The following is a 17782-nucleotide window of genomic DNA, read 5'->3' on the forward strand; positions in this document are numbered from 1 at the left end:
ATGGCAGGCAAGCGTGGTAGTGAATGCGAAAATCGTTCAACTTTCTCGTGCTAAAACGTTGCTCCCTGTGTGTGCGTACTACAGTATGAGACAAAAGTTGAACGACGAGCAAACATATTTAGAGGATACAATTTTATCAAATAAAAAATCCGGAAAGGAAGCCCCACACGTATGCAGTGTTTGCCAAACCTTTGAAGGCGTAATCAAAAAGGAAACGATCGAAACATTAGCGATTTAATAAATAAATCGACTTTTAAAAGTTCAGCCCTAACTATACAGTATAAAGATTTTGTAAAAATTCAAGTAATATTGGAGGCAAATGTAATGCATAAAGCAACGAAATAATGAGAGGCATCGTGCCGCAGTAGAGAGGAAGAAATTATAATTGAATGCCGCACAGCTAGCAAAAGGCGAGGCGAAACATAAGAAGATTGACGCACCACGCGATCGGGAGGCGGAAACCTCAACATCGTACGATGTCCATTTTTTGCATCAATTTTCGGCCAAATTGAACCCGTTCATGCTTTGATTCTTCTTTCTCCGGCAGAATCTCCGCCATCCGTTATCCCGTGAGTTGGTAATGGTTTGTGGATTTGCACTTTAAAATCTCATAACAACACTCCTAACGTTAAGGTGATCAACTAATGATCAGAAAAAAATGAGTCATAGAAAAAAATATATTTTTTTTGTTTAATATTCATAAAAGTGCAGCACTCGCCTATTGCAACGCACACGCAAGGGTTGGGTGGCGAGTAATATAGAAATATGGACTGACGTGCTCGCCAGAATGCAGTTCCCACACACATCCTCCTCACATCCGAGTGAAGTATTACGAAAGTTCTAGGTCGTCGTTTCGCGTTCCGCATATTTTATTAATTCGATTGAGCCTTGTGAGAGCGGAAGAAAGGGAACAGCACGGATGGCGTGATGCAATGGCAACATGCGACAGTGATCGCCAATTTGCACTCTAGGCACCGTTGGTTGGTTAACAATGCTTTTGTCGAATGGAACGATCCAGATCTGGGGGTCCCATTTTTCAAATCATTTAAGAACGCCGCGTTGCCACGGTGCGCTGGAGCACAATGTCCCACAATGGACAGCTTGAATTTCTGCTGGAGTCAGATGCTGTCTACGATCATTATGCAACGCCCTGTGGTGCAATTGAATGCACTTGTGCCAACTGATAAGCGAATGATTTTACTTTCAAACATCACAGATTGCAATGCACGGCGAGACAAGGTACTGTCTAAAGCCCAGATCAAAATATAGCGCATGGCGGGATGACACACTCCCCTGTTTTATATGTTAGTTTCAAGCACTATCATTTCCTAGTGATAACAAAATTGCGTGATTTAGAGGAAGTGCGAGTAAGTAGAAAGACAAAAGAAACCTCTATCTTATTTCTCTGAATATCTTCGGTTTCCGAGTTATCCGAGAGAATTTATCGAATACTTGGTACATTTAGAAAAGTCTACATTTTCCTAATTCTACTTCAAAAACTGGTAACTGGAAAATAATTAAAAATATCACATTCTGCCATTATTAAATAATCCTATTCCACATTCTCTTGCTTCTAGGAATTCAAAATGAAATATTCCTTCCTGCATACTACACTCGCCTGTCGTTAAGCTCAACCCACATGCGTTTGCATTGTTTTACATTTTTGCATAGATAATTTAGTCGGACTTGAACAAATCGTCGACGTTGGAGTTAAAAATTGTTTGTATCTTTTTAGTTATTCTATATTTTATAGGATGATCCAGCCTTTACACTGCAGAACCGGGATTCAAATCTCATCTAAACGCTGGACTTCCATGTACGTAGGACTGACTACCCAGCTACAGGTGAAATCAAGTCACAGACAGCTAGAAATGGCAGACTGAGACATTCCGACGGTGAAGTGCCAACGAAGAAGATAAATTTTATGATCCATACAAAAAAAATGAAATAGAATAAATCTGTTCTTATAAACAATTCAGGTATAAATTATCAATGGCAATTAATGGATAGCTCCTGCTTGCAATTTTTACATTTTGTATCCATACTTCCTTCCTTCCTACCTAAGATCCGTGTCATGGTGAACATGTGCACCCATCCAGTTCAAATATGTCTGCGAGATTCTTAATATTTCTATTTTGTGCCATTTATCCCAGCAAAGTGAAAAATAGACTCAGATGAGTTCTTGGACTTGCTAAAATCATCAAATCATTTTTGTGAGGATTTCTGATACACTGTCAATCCAGCCAATTTTTACTAGTGGGCAAACCTAGAAAATACCATGCTTCAGAAGGATCTTATACACGAGATCGCTCATGTGAGTTGATTATGATCAAAATCGGGATGTGCGCGGACGCACTTCCCGGCTACCAAAAATTGCGCATACGAGTTATCCACATGAGGGATAATCGCAGGGGTCAACCCAACCCAGAGTGCAATGGAAGAGCCTCGCCCTGGGGGAACCGCCTTGCTGATCACGGTAACCCCTATGCCAGGTAAGTATGCTTTCTGCAGCGCTTTCTAGGCCTCCGCCTTGCCCGGCTGCATGCTACGCTGGCGATTGTTAACCGTCAAGTCCTTCTGCTCAGCATCACAGAGCACGAGAACGAGAGCATTACACTTCAGTCGATTATCTACCAGGAGAATCACTTCCATCGCTCTACCTGTATCCGAAAAGCCCAATGTCTGAAGAAAATAGCTTACAAAGGAACTAGAACAGCAGCAATTCCAATCCATCACGGTAAAAATCCCCGTTACCCGCAAAAATCTTCCAATGCCAGCTATTCAGCTTCAAAGTTCCATCACGGGCTGTTTGCTTTCATTCGGAGCTTCAGAGCTCAAATGAGGTTCGATTTGTCGTTACCCAGCGCCTAACCAGCTATAGAGTTCCATTTCATAATTAATGGGTAGTTGAGGTCTTTGGCACCGACTGTCGAATTATGTTTATGTTTCTTCGCATAATATTCCTACTCACAGATAAAGTCATTCGCGATTGTCCTCGCGCTGTTAGTTTACAGATGCCCTGAGATGTCCCCCTTTCTTACAAAAGGCCTTGTTGGCTATGACAGGCAGCTGAAATGTTCTCTATTTAAAACAGAATTTAGGCTCCACGATTATGAAGTCATTGGGTCAAAGTAGGTCACGAAACACTACACGCCACTATGATCACTCGAAAGCTCAGCGTTAATCGGCCTATGTTGTTTGCTCAAAATCGGGATGTGCGCGGACGCACTTCCCGGCTACCAAAAATTGCGCATACGAGTTATCCACATGAGGGATAATCGCAGGGGTCAACCCAACCCAGAGTGCAATGGAAGAGCCTCGCCCTGGGGGAACCGCCTTGCTGATCACGGTAACCCCTATGCCAGGTAAGTATGCTTTCTGCAGCGCTTTCTGGGCCTCCGCCTTGCCCGGCTGCATGCTACGCTAGCGATTGTTAACCGTCGAGTCCTTGCGCACAGCAGCATAGAGCAGAAGGTACAACGAGCGCGAGATCTCTTATGATATGATGCCCGTGTAACAGATGCAAATGGAGAATAATTTCAAAGGAGCCAAAGGAGAAAGGACCGAATCGATATCAAATTCTTAACACTTTCCTCCAAGACCATTAACCGATGCTAAAAATCATTGGGAAACATACTAATAACACGAATTTCTTACGATTCACTCATTCGACTTTCTTTATTTGGTTGTTCCGTGCACAACACTCAACGACTGTGATTGCGTACGAGTGTGTGTGTGTATGTGTGTTTAAAATAAATTATTTATAACAACGAAAACTGTAAAGACATATTCATTTAATCTTACAATTTCTTTTCCAATAATTCAATGTACCACAAGCTGGCGCCTTACAGACTTTTCTCTATTACAACACTATCGAAATGGATGCCGGTGTAGAAGATGATCCACGTGACCAAAAAGCACGCGAACGATGTCATGAAGCCTTCCTTCACAACTTCCCACATGCCACCGTACGCATCCTCGTCAATGTTCTGGAAGCTGGTGCTGTACAGATAAACCGCTCCACAATTCAGCAAAGCAAATCTGTGGGAAGAAAGTTCCGGGTGTAAGTTTCGGGTATGGCTTGGTATGGTTCCAGCCTAGCATGAGCAACTTACAGCGCTAGTGCAACGAATCCTTTCAGCGGAATGAGGCCCATTACTATCCCGATGAGGATGCTCAGGACCTGCCGAGCCCAGTACACTACATCGAGGAAGTCGTCCTGAAAGAGGAAAAACGCGGTAAGTACCCTCGTTGGACGAGTCAGTGGAAAACGTGGCTCACAAAGCATCAACATTCTACCACTTTACATGCTGTTTCGATCCGATGAAACCGATGACAAATTTAGCGAACCACATTAACTTGCTGAACCGAATCTTTGACTTTGACTTGTTTCTGTGTTATTTACTACAAATCTTTTGTGTCCAGCCTGGCTTTTCCACTACAATTAGCAATGTTTTGTCAGCACTGGTACAGAAATGCATTACCTTTTCAGCCCATTCCGAGTTGGGTTTGATCGCACGGTTCCACACGGAAGCGATGTGAGACTGTTTGGTTTTCGGTCCTTTTTCGGAGTTGGAATTTTTAACTACCATTTTTGCTGATTATGAATGCTGCACGGCTTTGCTCAACTCGTACCATTCACAACACGGCCAGATTCACAACGTACGGTGCTAGTTCCTTAATTATTGTTATTATTATTAATCTTCTCACATCCAGCGATGACAAACTGACAGTAACCCAGTGACATCACAACTGCACATCTATACTGGCTGTTTCGCTACTTCTGCCAAGTATTTTTGAAAGATAAAACGAATCACTTTTTCTTAAGATTTACAGGAATTTTGCATACTTTTCGTGAGCAGAAATTGATTGGATTAAAGTGAACTGAAATTGCAATTGCATGCAAGAAATATTTTTCTTTTGAATGAAACCCCATAATGTGGAAAACTGTCCGCCATTTACTGTAAACAAAAGCGTACCACTGTGGGAGAGCATACACCGGCGCACTTGTCAAATGTGCCTGTGTGTTGGATAATCAAAATAAAAGAGCCGCAGTAGCGTGATTTGTATTCTCTTAAGATATTCTGCAAAATGCCGGGGTTTACCAGTCTACAATTTATGCGATGTTTTCACAAAGGTAAGCGGGTATTCTGGTGAAGGATGGGCCGGATGTCAAAGTCCTACAATGGCAAGATCCCGAGGAAAGTTCTTCCGCGGACTAAGGTTTTTCTGTACGATGCACTGGCTACCCAGTGATAGGAGGCCTAATAATAAAGTCTAGAAGCAAGAAATGATACGCTAACACCTAAAAAGCGAGATTTTCACCCAAACTTCGTGCCCCAAGTCTGATTTTACGCCGTCTAATCTCTTCCCACCGCAGGAATACAATCGGCGCGAGGTGCAGCTGTACTGAACGTGGAGACGAAAAAGTGCGTCCGAAATCCGAACAAATCCAGTCCGCTTACGCATCTGCCTGATTACACCTTTATGGATGGGCGTGTAACACCCTTCGGAGTAAGTACTCCAGTCTGTAACTCTGTCCGTCCGTCAACATCACAAAATGCTTTTCTTCTTTCCTTAGGCCAACCAGAAGAAAAGGATCGTCCAGCAACGAGCAATCGCTCAGCAAATCGTCACACTTTCCAAAGAGGTAGACTTTGCCGTAGAACGGCACAAGCGACAAAAAGCGGAAGCGGAGGAAAGCAAACGGAAGCTGCTGGCGGAAAAGCTTATTCCCAAGGGACATTTGCTGCTGAAGAAGAAATGAACGTGAGGCTATTAATGCGAATAAAACATGTAGCTTTTAGTTGTTAACTTGGTTGCTGACGTCGTAATGTTTCTACACCGTCCATGAAAGCTTGCACACGCTTTCGGCACAGGTCAGCATTCCAGTGTCCGTTTATTTTGAAATGGGAACCAACGATTGCTGCGTGCGCCAGCGTCCAATAGTTATGAAGGTTATCGAGCGTAAGACCGGAGCCGACGATGAGCGGTAAAGTGGTTTTCCCGTGCAGAGCCTGCAAATCCACCCGCTCCGCACTGCAGCCAGTTGAGCTTCCGGTTACGATCAGGCCGTCGGAAAGGAAGAAGTCTGCCGCATGCGCCGTTTCCGCTATCGATACGTCGGCCGTAATGGCATGCGAGCTAAACGAGAAATGGAACCGTCAGTATGATTTGCAAATAAAAAATGCATGTCACATCTACCGCGGCTCGAACCTGTGCTTTTTCTTGATGTCGGTAATAACGAGCACATCATCCGCCTCGATCTGTTTACGATACCGCAGCAAAGATCCGGCACAAGCATCGGTAAAACCTTCGTCGGCCATGTGCCCGAATACGAACCCTTCGGCCCGAATAAACTGCAGCTGGCACGCTTTTGCCACGGCCAGCGCTTCCCGGTTACATCCGGCAAGAATCTGTACCCCACAAGGTACATCCGGTACCGTCTCACGAACCGCCAACGCTACCCTCGTCATTGCGGCCGTAATTTCCGGACCGACACCATCGCTAGGCCGCATGTAGGGAATGTCATGCATGTTTTCAACCAACACGCCGTCCTACGGGTTGAAAATTAGTTTCGCTGGCGGAATAGTGAGGATTAATCCAATCGTCTTACCACTCCACATTCATGATAAATGTTCGCTTCATCACGCACTGCACCGATAATACGGTCCATGCTATCTTTGTGTAGAGGAGTTCCTGTTGGTAGAACCATCGTTAGTAGCCGAAACAACATCATATAGAACCGTCCATTTCTTATGAACTATTTTTCCTTTCTCTTACCAGGTAATGCACGCACGTGAATCATTCCTATGATGGGAAACGGCTTTGCAAAGAGGGACAAAAACTTGGCCATCTTTCTATTATTCCAAGCTACCCGAACCAGAACAATTGTTTTCGTTCGTCAGCCGGCTATTGACAAACACAATTCGCATCGAGTTCTCGGGGCGGCTTGTCAAATTACATATGTGAGAGAGAAAAATGTGTGCAGAGATAGAGAGAGAAAAAAAAGAAAAAAGCATTCGCAGTTTGCTTTTGTTTAGACACGAATATTGCATCGAACTTAGTTTGTGATAAACATAATGATAGCTTGACGTAGCGATCGATTGGCCTGATATGCTTTCGAGAACATAAATGCCGATGTAAAATCAAGATTCACGCGAAAATCGCAATGTAAATGTACCGTCTCTATCCATCTCTCTCGAATGCGTGGCCGCGTCATGTTATCCGTGCGTAGCCAACTGAGATGGAATGCTCTCGCATTCATACATGGCAATGCAGCATGCTGTAAAGATGGTTTCGACGGTTAACAATCGCCAGCGTAGCATGCAGCCGGGCAAGGCGGAGGCCCAGAAAGCGCTGCAGAAAGCATACTTACCTGGCATAGGGGTTACCGTGATCAGCAAGGCGGTTCCCCCAGGGCGAGGCTCTTCCATTGCACTCTGGGTTGGGTTGACCCCTGCGATTATCCCTCATGTGGATAACTCGTATGCGCAATTTTTGGTAGCCGGGAAGTGCGTCCGCGCACATCCCGATTTTATAATAAAAATCTTGCTAACAATAGCATCAAAATGTCTGATACGATATGTATTTCAGATACATACTCTTGGTCGTTATGTTGAGTTAATGTAAAGTGAGAGCTTTCGATTAAATCTTCGAGGATTTCATTCTATTTAAGGAAGATTGCTAATTCGGACATTTTAAACTTCGTATCAACGTCCCTGTCAATCTCTATCTGTTTGCTCCAAACACGTATCATATTTCCTTGTAAATGTTCCAACAGGATTTTCTGGGCTAGATCGTCTTGTGCCATTTTCATGACATCAGCCTATCAGAGCCTCACAAGCCACGCGCTTAAGATATATTTAGATCTTTTCTATGCAATTCAATGCAAGAGTTTCAATAGTGCATTCGTTTCTGCAAACAATATTCGATAGGTTCGATAAGCACGCCACATGTTCTTCTTTGGCCTAACGAACTCTTAGGTCATGCCTGCCATTTCTGGCTTATTAGACTTAATGATACCACTACGAAGGAACGGTCCGGATAGGATTTGATCCCCGGTAGGGCCTTATGAAGGTCGGCCCTTATCAACGCCACATGTTGAAGGAAAATCTTACTCAAGGGGCTTGAGTCTAGTGTCCTTGCCAAGTGCCTGAATCTTCGTGTCCTTAGCCAGTGTAGTGAAGAAATCGTGCTCGTAGGGGACGTATTGATGTGCGATATATCGTTCCAGGTTGTTGACTAAAGTTTCAATCGCAACTAGGTAGCACAACTGCTCTCTGAGATCATCACCCTCTCAATAGATATTTGACTACCGATCCTATCGGTCTTACCTTTCATCCGGGTGCACACCTCACACATCGCCGTAGGCAACCTTGAAGCCGTTGAGCTGCTTCTGGCCTTTTTGAGGAATCTATCGCCTACTGAAGATTTCATTGGTGGTACATTTTCATCTAGCAAACACACCTTGGTAGCTTCCATCGATATTAGTAGCAAGAGGCGCAAGTCTGCAGAAGTGTAGTATCGAGACAGGATCCGCTAAGTCGCATTCAGGACGGCAATAGCCTTCTGGTACCAAATCTTTACTATCAGTCGATGCATGATAGTGAAAAGCATCTTCGACCTCACCTTCAGCAGTTTGATGGATCTGCTGACTCCGTTCAGGAATGAAGAGGGTAATGCTGCTCGGTTAAGGCATCCGCTTCGTATCTGCATTCTGTCTTAAGCACACAATTATACTACTCGTTCGGATGACACACGCAGCGGACACAGGCGACCAGGACGGACAGAGACCGGGCGTTATGTTTAAAAATCTACAAAACACTGGAATTTTTATTGTTGGAGAAGTGGAGAGACGCTTGCTCATTTCGTGTGGTTGCACTATTTATTCGAAACGGACCCACAAACGGTCTAAGCTACTGGAAAAAAATACATACGATTGTTATCAACGTGTGTTGGTGGTGATGGTGCTATGAGTGTCGCTGAGCGGGTTCGTTCGTTCGTTGTAGTCCAAAGGGACACCGACACAGCTGCAACGACGCGCGCTCCGTCCAAACGGGGGAATGTGACTTCGTATGACCAGATTTATCGTGTCTCGGCAGAGCATTACTACATTTGACGCGTACATTATTTGTGCTCTCCGTTCACAGTGTCAATCGCTATCTCTCTCTCTCTCTCTCTACCGTGATACCGTGTTTTTTCGAACGAGATAATAATGCCCAAAGAACGTGTAATTGATCTAATGTGCGATCTGCTATTACTACTCATACACTGCTATATGCTTGCGATTTTTGTTGCTCGTGTTATACTCGATACCATGGATCAGCTATTGATACGATCGATCGAACGATCACTAGACACTGGTTACCCTTGTAACTGATTACATTCTCAGATTTATATTCTTATTTTGGCACAGTTCTTGCTCGCTCTACGTCCTGTGTGCCACACACCAGCGCGGATGTGTGTGTGTGTTGCAAAGAAAAAATCAAAAGGACGCACGGATCTTCCTACGGATTCAAATTTCAGTTTCAAACGTGTGACACATTGTCGTCGTCTTTCTCTTTTCCGAACTCTCTCTCTCTCTCTCTCTCTCTCTCTCTCTCTCTCTCTCTCTCTCCCACTCTCTCTCTCTCTCTGTGTTTGCCAATAGCTAATAGATGTAAACGGTACCCATACTAATCCCTAATCCTTATCGTGTTACCAGACTTTTCCTTTAACATTTGCCCGCTTCAAAAGTGCGCCTTTACGAGGCAAAGAAGTCAGCAAAACAAAAATTATCCTTTTACCCGAAACGTTTCCCATAACGCACCGTTTGTTTGGTTTTTACTTTACCGCTACCAAAAATTGGAGGACAATAATAACAGTCTTTTAATGAGCTACCGTATATGGAGTGGCGATAGTACACAGCTAGAAAAGATACATTTACACTAAAGTAAAGCACATGTCCTAATAGCACGCAGAGCAATAGCAATTGTTGGGAACACAAACGAATGTCGGTCACGATCGCGTGAAAATAATACTTCTCAATGGGTATTGCGGCGGCGACTTGTGCGTGCGCGCTTGTGTCTTGGTTTGGGTGGTGTAAAGGATGTTGTGTTTGTAAAATAGATTAACCAAACAAAAAAGGGACTTAACACACACATTAAAAGAATAAAAGAAACTTACGATCTGGTGTACCCTGCCGTATCCAAATATCATATGCACCAATACTGATTCTCTTCGATCTTCGCCCGTTTTCGCAACGCGCTCCTACAGTTCTCAGCGATGCACCTACGTATGTGTGTGTGCTGATTTTGCATTAATTTCAGTTGAGTTAAAAAGTGTTGCAGCTAATCCGCCCACCCCGTCACACATCCACCGTGTCTTCGTCTTTGTAGACGGTCGACTCTCTGTACATGGTTTTACGCGATGCTTTCTGCAGTCCTTCAACTAGCGTCTCCTGCAGGGGGATAAAAGAGATTAAAATCATGTTAGAATAAATTGAGCCAGTTGGGAGGAACTACATTGTCGTTTCTAACAATTAACTACGATGAGCTACACCGTGCCAAAACTACGAATAATGGTGATGGGAGGAACCACTGAGTAACGTGAATGAAATCAGAGTGAGTGAGTTAGAATAGTGAGTTAAATCTTATACTCACTCTTTATGAGCTGAATCTCGAGGAATGACCTCTCACACATTAAGTTCTCACTCACTACGTGTTAACTCTCTCACTATGTTTTACTCACTCGTGAGTTAAAACGTTCTCAGTGAGTTAACACGTTAATCTTTTCAACCATTGGTAAGATTTAACACATTCACTCATTCTGACTCAGTTTGCACATCACTTTCTCGCGATCGATTAGTGTGTGAATGGAAAATGATGAAAACGATACGAAGAGATTATTGAGCCGTTTTACGGAACCAACCTCAAACAGAGCAGTAATTTTCTTTCCGGCCACTATACGCTTAATGGGCGTTTCGTCCTTTGGTACCGCGGTGCCAGCACCGGTTTCCTCGCGCTTCTTTTCCGTGGTATTGCTGCTGGGCAGTAGTGGGCCTCCGTCTTCGGAAGCCGCTAAATCACCATTCTTAAAGCTGCTACTGTTACTACTGCTACTTACAATGCTACCAGTTTTCTGACTATTGCGTCCCACTATCGAGGACGGCGAGGTGCGCAACACGGCCGCCGATGCCGAGTGAGCGGAAACCGAACTTCTCAGCAACGAATTTCGCTCGAGTTCTACTGCTTGGTGAGCGTACGCAAACAAAACAAGAGATGCAATAACACAACACAACCACACACACACACATGCCGGGAAATCGTATGAAAAAAAGATAAAAAAAACACAAACAAAATGAAAAATCAAACCAACTGCGCTAAGCATGCATTTGAAGGTGAGAAACTAAACGCGGCAAACCAAAGGTATGCACATTACCTCCCAGTTTGTTGAGCCCTGCCGCCATATCCCTGACGGATTTCTTCTCGATGACAGCCCCTACAAAAGTGGCAGGAATTAGTCGTCTGCTGCGGTCACAGAAAGCGATCCATACTTACCCGGCGTAATGCCCAATATACTGCCACCCGAGACGCTCGTACCGGCCGCACTAATAGCACCGGGCGTTATGCCGACGATCGAACCTCCGGGCGTTTGTCCCGAGATCAGCACCAGATCCCCATCGGTGTCGATACTGTCGACTGTCGACGGTTCGTTAAACTCATTTTTTGATTCATGGCCCAGCACCGACCACGGGCGCGGTTTCGGCGAAATGATCGGTGTTTTCTGTCCCGTCCCATTGCCAAGCCGCGATAATGCTCCGTGCGACGGCGGATCCGCCACATGATGATGGTTGCTGCGCACCGATTCATTGCTCGGTGATTTACTGCTCGCCGCACCATTATCGATCGGTCTTGATTCGCGCACCGGCGTTTCGACTACCTCCGTGGCCGCTTTCACCAGCGGTGATTTGCGATTGACCGAGGGTGACACCTTTTCCAGGTTGTCCGAGGACCGCGAGCGTGAGGTCCAATTAACGCCCTTCAGGAGCGGTGAAGAGCGATCCAGCTTGAGGGGCTTCCGTTCTTCGAGTATTGGGGTCGTTTCACCGGATGTTACGTTGCTGAACCGTCCGCCATCATCACGGCTCAGTGTGGGACTGTCGACGAAGCTGAGCGAGCTACACTCCTCGGAGGTTGGCGATACGAGCGGCGTCAGTGTTGAAGGAGTAGCCGAACCAGGCCGGAAGAAGGATTCGATTCCCTCGTTTACGACCGTGCCTCCCGCCGCAACGTTGTCCGTTATGACGACGGGTTTTTTCGGTGCGCGAGTTTTTGCTCGTTTCGGACGTCCTGCAAATGCGACAAAAACAACAGCATGGTTGGATAAACTGTCCGTCTGATCGTACCCTGTTTGCCTACCTTTAACCAGGTGCTGCAAGGTAAGCGATTGACTGGGCAGTTCCGTGATTGAGTCGCAGCACTCGTCCTCCTTCGCGGTCGATGATTCATACTTCTTGGAGCCACTGTTATTGCTGCTGCTGCGCGACACACCCGAGCTGATGGACGTCTCGGTGACATCGGGAATGTTGGCGAGGCTTAGATTTTCCACCCCAAGCCCAACCACCGACTGTGGCCTCACCTTTCGCGCTATGGAGCGACGCTTGTGCTGCAGCTGCGGTGTTGCCTATCGAGCGGACACAAAGGGTGCATTAGGGGTCACAAGTTCAAACAAGCGCACGCATTCGTTCTTCACAGACATTTAGTTAGTTCATTGGCAATTCGGGGAAGCTGGGTATCGGAGGTGTGTACGCGGCATGCAATTGCAATTGGATGCGGGAAGCAACAGCAGGAGCAAAATAATAATTGTTTTTAGCCAATGGGTGTGCTACGCGGGACAGTCATGCAGTAAGGGAGGTAAGGTGAGCTCTCCGCTAGTCTATGTAATACTCACTAGGTTTAGGTATTCCAATTTCTGTCGAGAATGTGTGTGCGATGTGGTAAAGAATGGGATGGAAGTAATCGATGAAACATGTGGAATGAATTTGAACATTGGTAAAGTATGATGAAACCAATGAGGTACGATTTACAACATTGCGCATGTACCGGCAACATATTCGCAGCACTTACCGTCGGTGAATCGAGCCCGAGTTTCGGCAGATCCAGCCCCCGCAATTCAAAGTTTGCTATCGGTTCGGTACTCTGGAAAACGGAGACTGGCTCGATGAAATTGCTTTCACGTACGACTGAGTCGCGCGAACTAACCTGACTAGAATTATTTTTGCTCCCATCTAAGGAATGCAAATCGTCCGTGTAGCTGAGCGGTCCCTCGGCAATACCCAAACCCTTGCGATAGCGTGTAAGTGCTTCCAACACTTCATCCGTTGCTCGATCCGAAATCAGGCTGGCCAACGATTGTTCCACCTCGCTGTAACAAAAAAAAAAGCATTAAATTGATTGCCCTCTTGTCATATCGAGATCAATCCACGACGCAAACCAACCTGATACGATTCATCACTTCCCCACCGGCACTGTTTACGAGGCAGCTTTGCAAGAACTCTTCCGAGATCGTCAATCGCTCCTCGCATCCTTTTCGCAGCTCGGTCAGAACCACCTGAGAGCCTAACGTTTTGGGACACTGCTCGATGCCGGTGCGTAGCATCGTTTCCATTGTTTCCTGCGGAAGCACAAAAAACAAAACGATGTTCATCGTGCAGAAGACACCACACTTCGGCTGAATGGATTCGAACCAATACCTCCAGATAGCTCTTAATCGACTGATGCAGCTCCGTTTTCATTTTCCCGAGACGCACCTCAATCGGATGAGGATCGCAGCGCACGGATTCTTGCAGCTTCGGCAGCAACTGTTTGCAGTTTTCTGCATCCTCCAGCAAGCGCGATAAGCTCCCGTCGAGAGAGCTCTGACGGGAGGACATCGTTTCCTGGGTTTCCGCCACCAGCTTATCCAGCACTTGGTGCGTGGATGATAGCAAAAAACCATGCTGCAGTCTGTTTATTGTAGAAGAAAAAGGGAACCTTTAGTTGCAAATCTGTAGCTGTAATACTGAACGAAAGAACCTACCGAAAGCCTTGGCCATGGGTACGTTTGAACCCATTTCCGTTGCGGAACAGCAGCTCCTGCATTTTTCTCATCAACCCATCGGTACGGTCCGGGTGCTGCTTCAGGCAGGGCGCAATGTCGTGCAGCGGGAACGGCATATTGCGCACCGAGAAATTGTTCTCCAGCGCGTACACTATGTCCGCGTACCCCTGCAGCGTAACATTGTTCCGATCGAGGGCGATCGTTTTCAGCTTGTTGTTAATCTGCAGCGCTTTCGCCAGCAACCGTGCACCGATGTCGCCCATCAGATTTCCCGTGATGTCCAGCATCTGCAGGTGTTGGTTGCTGCCGAGCGCGTTGATAAAGTTGTGCAGATCGGTTTTGAGTCGATTTTCGGCCAGCACCAGCTCCTGCAGCTGGAAATCTTCCTTCTGAATGAGGTTCACCAGCGAATCCATGACCGTGCCGATGTGTTTCAGCTTCATGCCGGTAAAGCACTTGCTCATGTACAGCGACCGGATCGATGGGTTCTTGCCGATGGCCGTCAGCACGTGGGCCAGCTCGTAGTCCATACTGTTGTCGCTAATGTCCAGGCTGGCCAGTACCCGCACACCGTGAATGCAAGACTCAAGCACGTGTGCTCCTTGAGATCCGAGCGAATTACCGCTCAGATCCAGATACAGGCCGGCCGTCGATTCGTTGCAAGCTAGCCCGAGAAGCAGATGCTTGAGTGCCTCCAGCGGCAGCTTGCAGCTGGCAATGTTGAGATGCTTCAGGCTTAGGCTGCTGGTGAAGAACTGCTTAAACGAGGGCGGTATTTCTTTGCCTTTCTTCGTGCCGAAATTATTGTGCGATACGTTCAGATGGAGAAGATGGGTCGCGCAACCGCGCAAGAGAGCTCCAAAGACCTGGAACATAATTTTGAAACACACAACACATTTCCGTTACCGTTACAGCCGTTCGTTCCATTCGATCCCTTTTCGCATATACATACACTTTCTAATGTTGTATCCGTACGGGAAATATCCAAATGTTCTATAACATTAGGTTGCGCTAAAAAGTTGTACAGATTCTGGAAATGTTAAACGAAGGTAGGGGTTAGTAAACTGTGATCGTGTCGCTCCCTCCCACGGATTCGACCGATACGTTACGTTCACGTCGTCCTTAAGAATGTTACCACTCAGATCGAGATACGTGAGTGAGTTGGAAATGTTTTGATTTAACGAAAGCGAATGAGCCAGCTGATTAACGCCCTTTGCCGTAAGGCCGCAATGCGCCAGTGCCAGCTTGGCAAAGCCTTTCGACATTTTCGCTATTGGTCCAGCCAAGTGTGTAGCGCCTGGAAGCGGAAAGAAAACCGTTTTTAAAAAAAAACATTTCCATACGATACCCTACGGTCTATCGATCGTTACGTACCTTTGTCTTCGATGACGTTATGGCTTAAGTCGATGGATCGTAATGCAGGCGCAGAATTTGATATCACAGCAACAGCTAGCTTATGTATAAAGTCAGACCTGTTAAGCAGAAGGTGGTGAACAACATTATTCTCCTGCTTTTAATTTGCGGTACCCCAAACCAAACCTACGTACTTTAATCCCAACGATTCCAGATGCAGTTCCTCAAGCCAAAGTGATCGCCGCAGCACCTGCAATACCCGCTCGAGCGTTTCCGTCGACAGCCGTGTGTGGGACGCTTTCAGCCCGCGGAAAAATGTATTATACTCCAGCGCGGCCACGATCGCCATCAGATCTTTCTGCTCGAGATGATCAAAGTCGCGCAAATTGAGCACACGCGCATCGTGCGAGAGGTATATTGTGTCAATGTCCCATGCTACCTCTTCCCGGTACTGCACCGCATGCAGATCGCACATGCATGCGTACTGCATGCTAAAGCCACCGCATGGTCCCACATTGCGCGGATCGGATGGGCGCAATTCGTCCGAGAAGATGGAAGTACGCTCGATGGGATTCACATCGATCTGCAAAGGGACATTAGCACAATCAGTACAGCATACGTAAATTGCACAATGGAGAAATGGTAAGGAAGCTTACCTTGCGTATGATGTATCGCAGCGGAACCGTGGGAAATATCTGCTTGATTGCAGATGACAAATCGGTTAAAATAACGTCGGCATTCTGGAAATTAAAATGAGTCCATGAACAATAAACCGCAAAACTACCGCAATAAATACGCAAGATCTTACCGATGTGAAACTTCCAGCATCACCAATGGTAGAAAAGGAATAACTCTTATCATTGGTGGTGATTGTAAAATGTGTTGGCTTCCGACTTTCGATCGATTGTATATCTAGGTAGTGAAAATGGCAGTCTATCTGTAAGGGTGTAAACAGCGGACACATTTGTGTTACGGCAAATAAAGGTTAACTGTTCCTTATCGCACAAGACGATAAACGCAGCAGTTGCTGCAAGACTTACCCTTGTCGGTACTTTGGCTGTGAGCAGATACACGCGCACGGGTGTGAACACCTGAAAATACAACCGTAAATGGGCGTTTTCGTCGCAACTGACTCGCAACGGCGATAGTGATGGATATAGATACTTACCAAAACTCGGTTCTCCGTTTTATCGCTCTTGACCTCAAGTTTTACCATGTATTTTACCAGAATTTTGGTGTGGCGGCCGAGAAGAGTCTTCACGCTCTCTGTCAATAACAAACAAAGACCATGTAAAACGATTATTAGTTTGTCTCTTTTGGTTACTACAGTACAACGATGTTTTTTTTTGGGCAAGACCGGCTACGATGGATTGCACGTATCACCTGTAATATTCTTATTCGAGCTTAGATGAATCAATTGCAAAACTTTTGTTAAATATTTCCCGGCATGTTCAAGAATTTGTGCTGCCGGGAGTTGACTATTTCGCTTCGAAAGCATGTCGACGGTTCGTTCTTCAAATGGGCACTGCCGTCTCGTATGCGTGGTGAAATCGATCCACTAATCTTGCGCTTCCATATCTAGGTTCGTCTTATCAGCGAATCGATGCGAGATACCACTATCTTACAAGGCGCAGTATTTTTTTGTTAGCCATCTGCAGTGACAACAACTTTACAAACACGATTCATATGCGAAATTGCATCATAACAAAAGGGTGCTGGTTGAATGCATATGCAAACGCCAGTAGTATGACTCAGGGACTGCTTCCTAGTCAAGTGGGTTGTGGCTTTGTACCGCACCACCGAGGATGGGTTTTGCGGTCATTGTATTCCCCACACAAGGCAGTAGAAACTTCATCGAACCAAACCCTTTCACCAACGTAACGCCTGCCTGTACGCTGTGTGTGACCGATAATTGCTCATCATTTGCATGTCCGCTGGTTCGGGCATTCCTTCTGGTAAACGACTCCGCTGGGTGTAAACATTTTCTGTGCAAAAACCATTATTTACCGTTTAGGTCTTTCGTCAGTTGCGAACGGGTCGACATTGTGAAGCCGCTTGGAATGAACGTAACGAGCCTGCAACTTTCTCCACACGTCACTAGCTTCACCTACATAGTTAACGAATAGTAAAAGCTCCTAGTTTCGGTGCGTTATTTAGGGGTGCAAACTGGGTGCAGTGATTACAAATTCATAGACGACGACTCTGACAACCATCTTTGATAATCCTATGCAAAAATTTGTGATTGTGTTTGTAGCCCGCAGATTGACAGCTGCCGAATGGGACGTGCGTTTAGAGCATCGGATCGAACACTGCGCTGTTGGGCACTTTGCGGAATACACACTCGGGA

The 17782-nt window shown here is 45.9% G+C and overlaps 4 protein-coding genes and 3 non-coding genes across 12 annotated transcripts; 2 read left to right on the forward strand and 5 right to left on the reverse strand.

The window, feature by feature from the left end:
* Positions 1 to 2335: 2335 nt before the first annotated feature.
* LOC118514915 lies at positions 2336 to 2500 on the reverse strand. The gene has a single exon (XR_004906890.1). It is a non-coding gene; the product is annotated as a U1 spliceosomal RNA (small nuclear RNA).
* A 708-nt stretch (positions 2501 to 3208) lies between these two features.
* Positions 3209 to 3373, reverse strand: LOC118514916. Its single transcript, XR_004906891.1, has one exon. It is a non-coding gene; the product is annotated as a U1 spliceosomal RNA (small nuclear RNA).
* Positions 3374 to 3649: 276 nt separating this feature from the next.
* Positions 3650 to 4703, reverse strand: LOC118512235 (respirasome Complex Assembly Factor 1). Its single transcript, XM_036056369.1, has 3 exons — positions 4485 to 4703; positions 4116 to 4219; positions 3650 to 4041 (listed from the first exon to the last, which is right to left on the reverse strand). The coding sequence occupies exons 1-3, from the start codon at positions 4590 to 4592 to the stop codon at positions 3846 to 3848; spliced, it is 408 nt and encodes a 135-aa protein (XP_035912262.1). The 5' UTR covers positions 4593 to 4703; the 3' UTR covers positions 3650 to 3845.
* Positions 4704 to 4974: 271 nt separating this feature from the next.
* On the forward strand, positions 4975 to 5814 carry LOC118512236 (39S ribosomal protein L52, mitochondrial). Of its 2 annotated transcripts, none has more exons than XM_036056370.1 (3): positions 4975 to 5137; positions 5381 to 5514; positions 5582 to 5814. In XM_036056370.1, exons 1-3 carry the CDS (start codon positions 5092 to 5094, stop codon positions 5765 to 5767), a joined length of 366 nt encoding a protein of 121 aa, XP_035912263.1. In that variant the 5' UTR covers positions 4975 to 5091; the 3' UTR covers positions 5768 to 5814. The 2 variants fall into 2 exon arrangements, with proteins under 2 accessions (XP_035912263.1, XP_035912264.1); XM_036056371.1 differs by lacking the exon at positions 4975 to 5137 and adding an exon at positions 5138 to 5201.
* On the reverse strand, positions 5783 to 7240 carry LOC118512234 (uncharacterized protein F13E9.13, mitochondrial). Its single transcript, XM_036056367.1, has 4 exons — positions 6784 to 7240; positions 6617 to 6699; positions 6217 to 6557; positions 5783 to 6144 (listed from the first exon to the last, which is right to left on the reverse strand). Exons 1-4 carry the CDS (start codon positions 6854 to 6856, stop codon positions 5811 to 5813), a joined length of 831 nt encoding a protein of 276 aa, XP_035912260.1. The 5' UTR covers positions 6857 to 7240; the 3' UTR covers positions 5783 to 5810.
* Positions 7241 to 7370: 130 nt separating this feature from the next.
* LOC118514917 lies at positions 7371 to 7535 on the forward strand. The gene has a single exon (XR_004906892.1). It is a non-coding gene; the product is annotated as a U1 spliceosomal RNA (small nuclear RNA).
* Positions 7536 to 8802: 1267 nt separating this feature from the next.
* LOC118512237 (F-actin-uncapping protein LRRC16A) lies at positions 8803 to 17670 on the reverse strand. Of its 5 annotated transcripts, none has more exons than XM_036056375.1 (20): positions 17443 to 17669; positions 16604 to 16701; positions 16476 to 16526; positions 16244 to 16372; positions 16092 to 16175; positions 15630 to 16018; positions 15457 to 15554; positions 15192 to 15379; positions 15035 to 15112; positions 14062 to 14948; positions 13736 to 13988; positions 13481 to 13656; positions 13245 to 13407; positions 13110 to 13181; positions 12934 to 12954; positions 12402 to 12666; positions 11541 to 12332; positions 11422 to 11481; positions 10912 to 11228; positions 8803 to 10441 (listed from the first exon to the last, which is right to left on the reverse strand). In XM_036056375.1, exons 1-20 carry the CDS (start codon positions 17477 to 17479, stop codon positions 10349 to 10351), a joined length of 4251 nt encoding a protein of 1416 aa, XP_035912268.1. In that variant the 5' UTR covers positions 17480 to 17669; the 3' UTR covers positions 8803 to 10348. The 5 variants fall into 5 exon arrangements, with proteins under 5 accessions (XP_035912268.1, XP_035912265.1, XP_035912269.1 ...); XM_036056372.1 differs by lacking the exon at positions 17443 to 17669 and adding an exon at positions 16819 to 16971; XM_036056376.1 differs by lacking the exon at positions 12934 to 12954 and having other exon boundaries at positions 17443 to 17670.
* Between the last annotated feature and the right edge of the window lie 112 nt (positions 17671 to 17782).

Source organism: Anopheles stephensi, chromosome 3 (assembly GCF_013141755.1).
Source record: "Anopheles stephensi strain Indian chromosome 3, UCI_ANSTEP_V1.0, whole genome shotgun sequence".
Classification (NCBI taxonomy): Eukaryota; Metazoa; Arthropoda; class Insecta; order Diptera; family Culicidae; genus Anopheles; species Anopheles stephensi.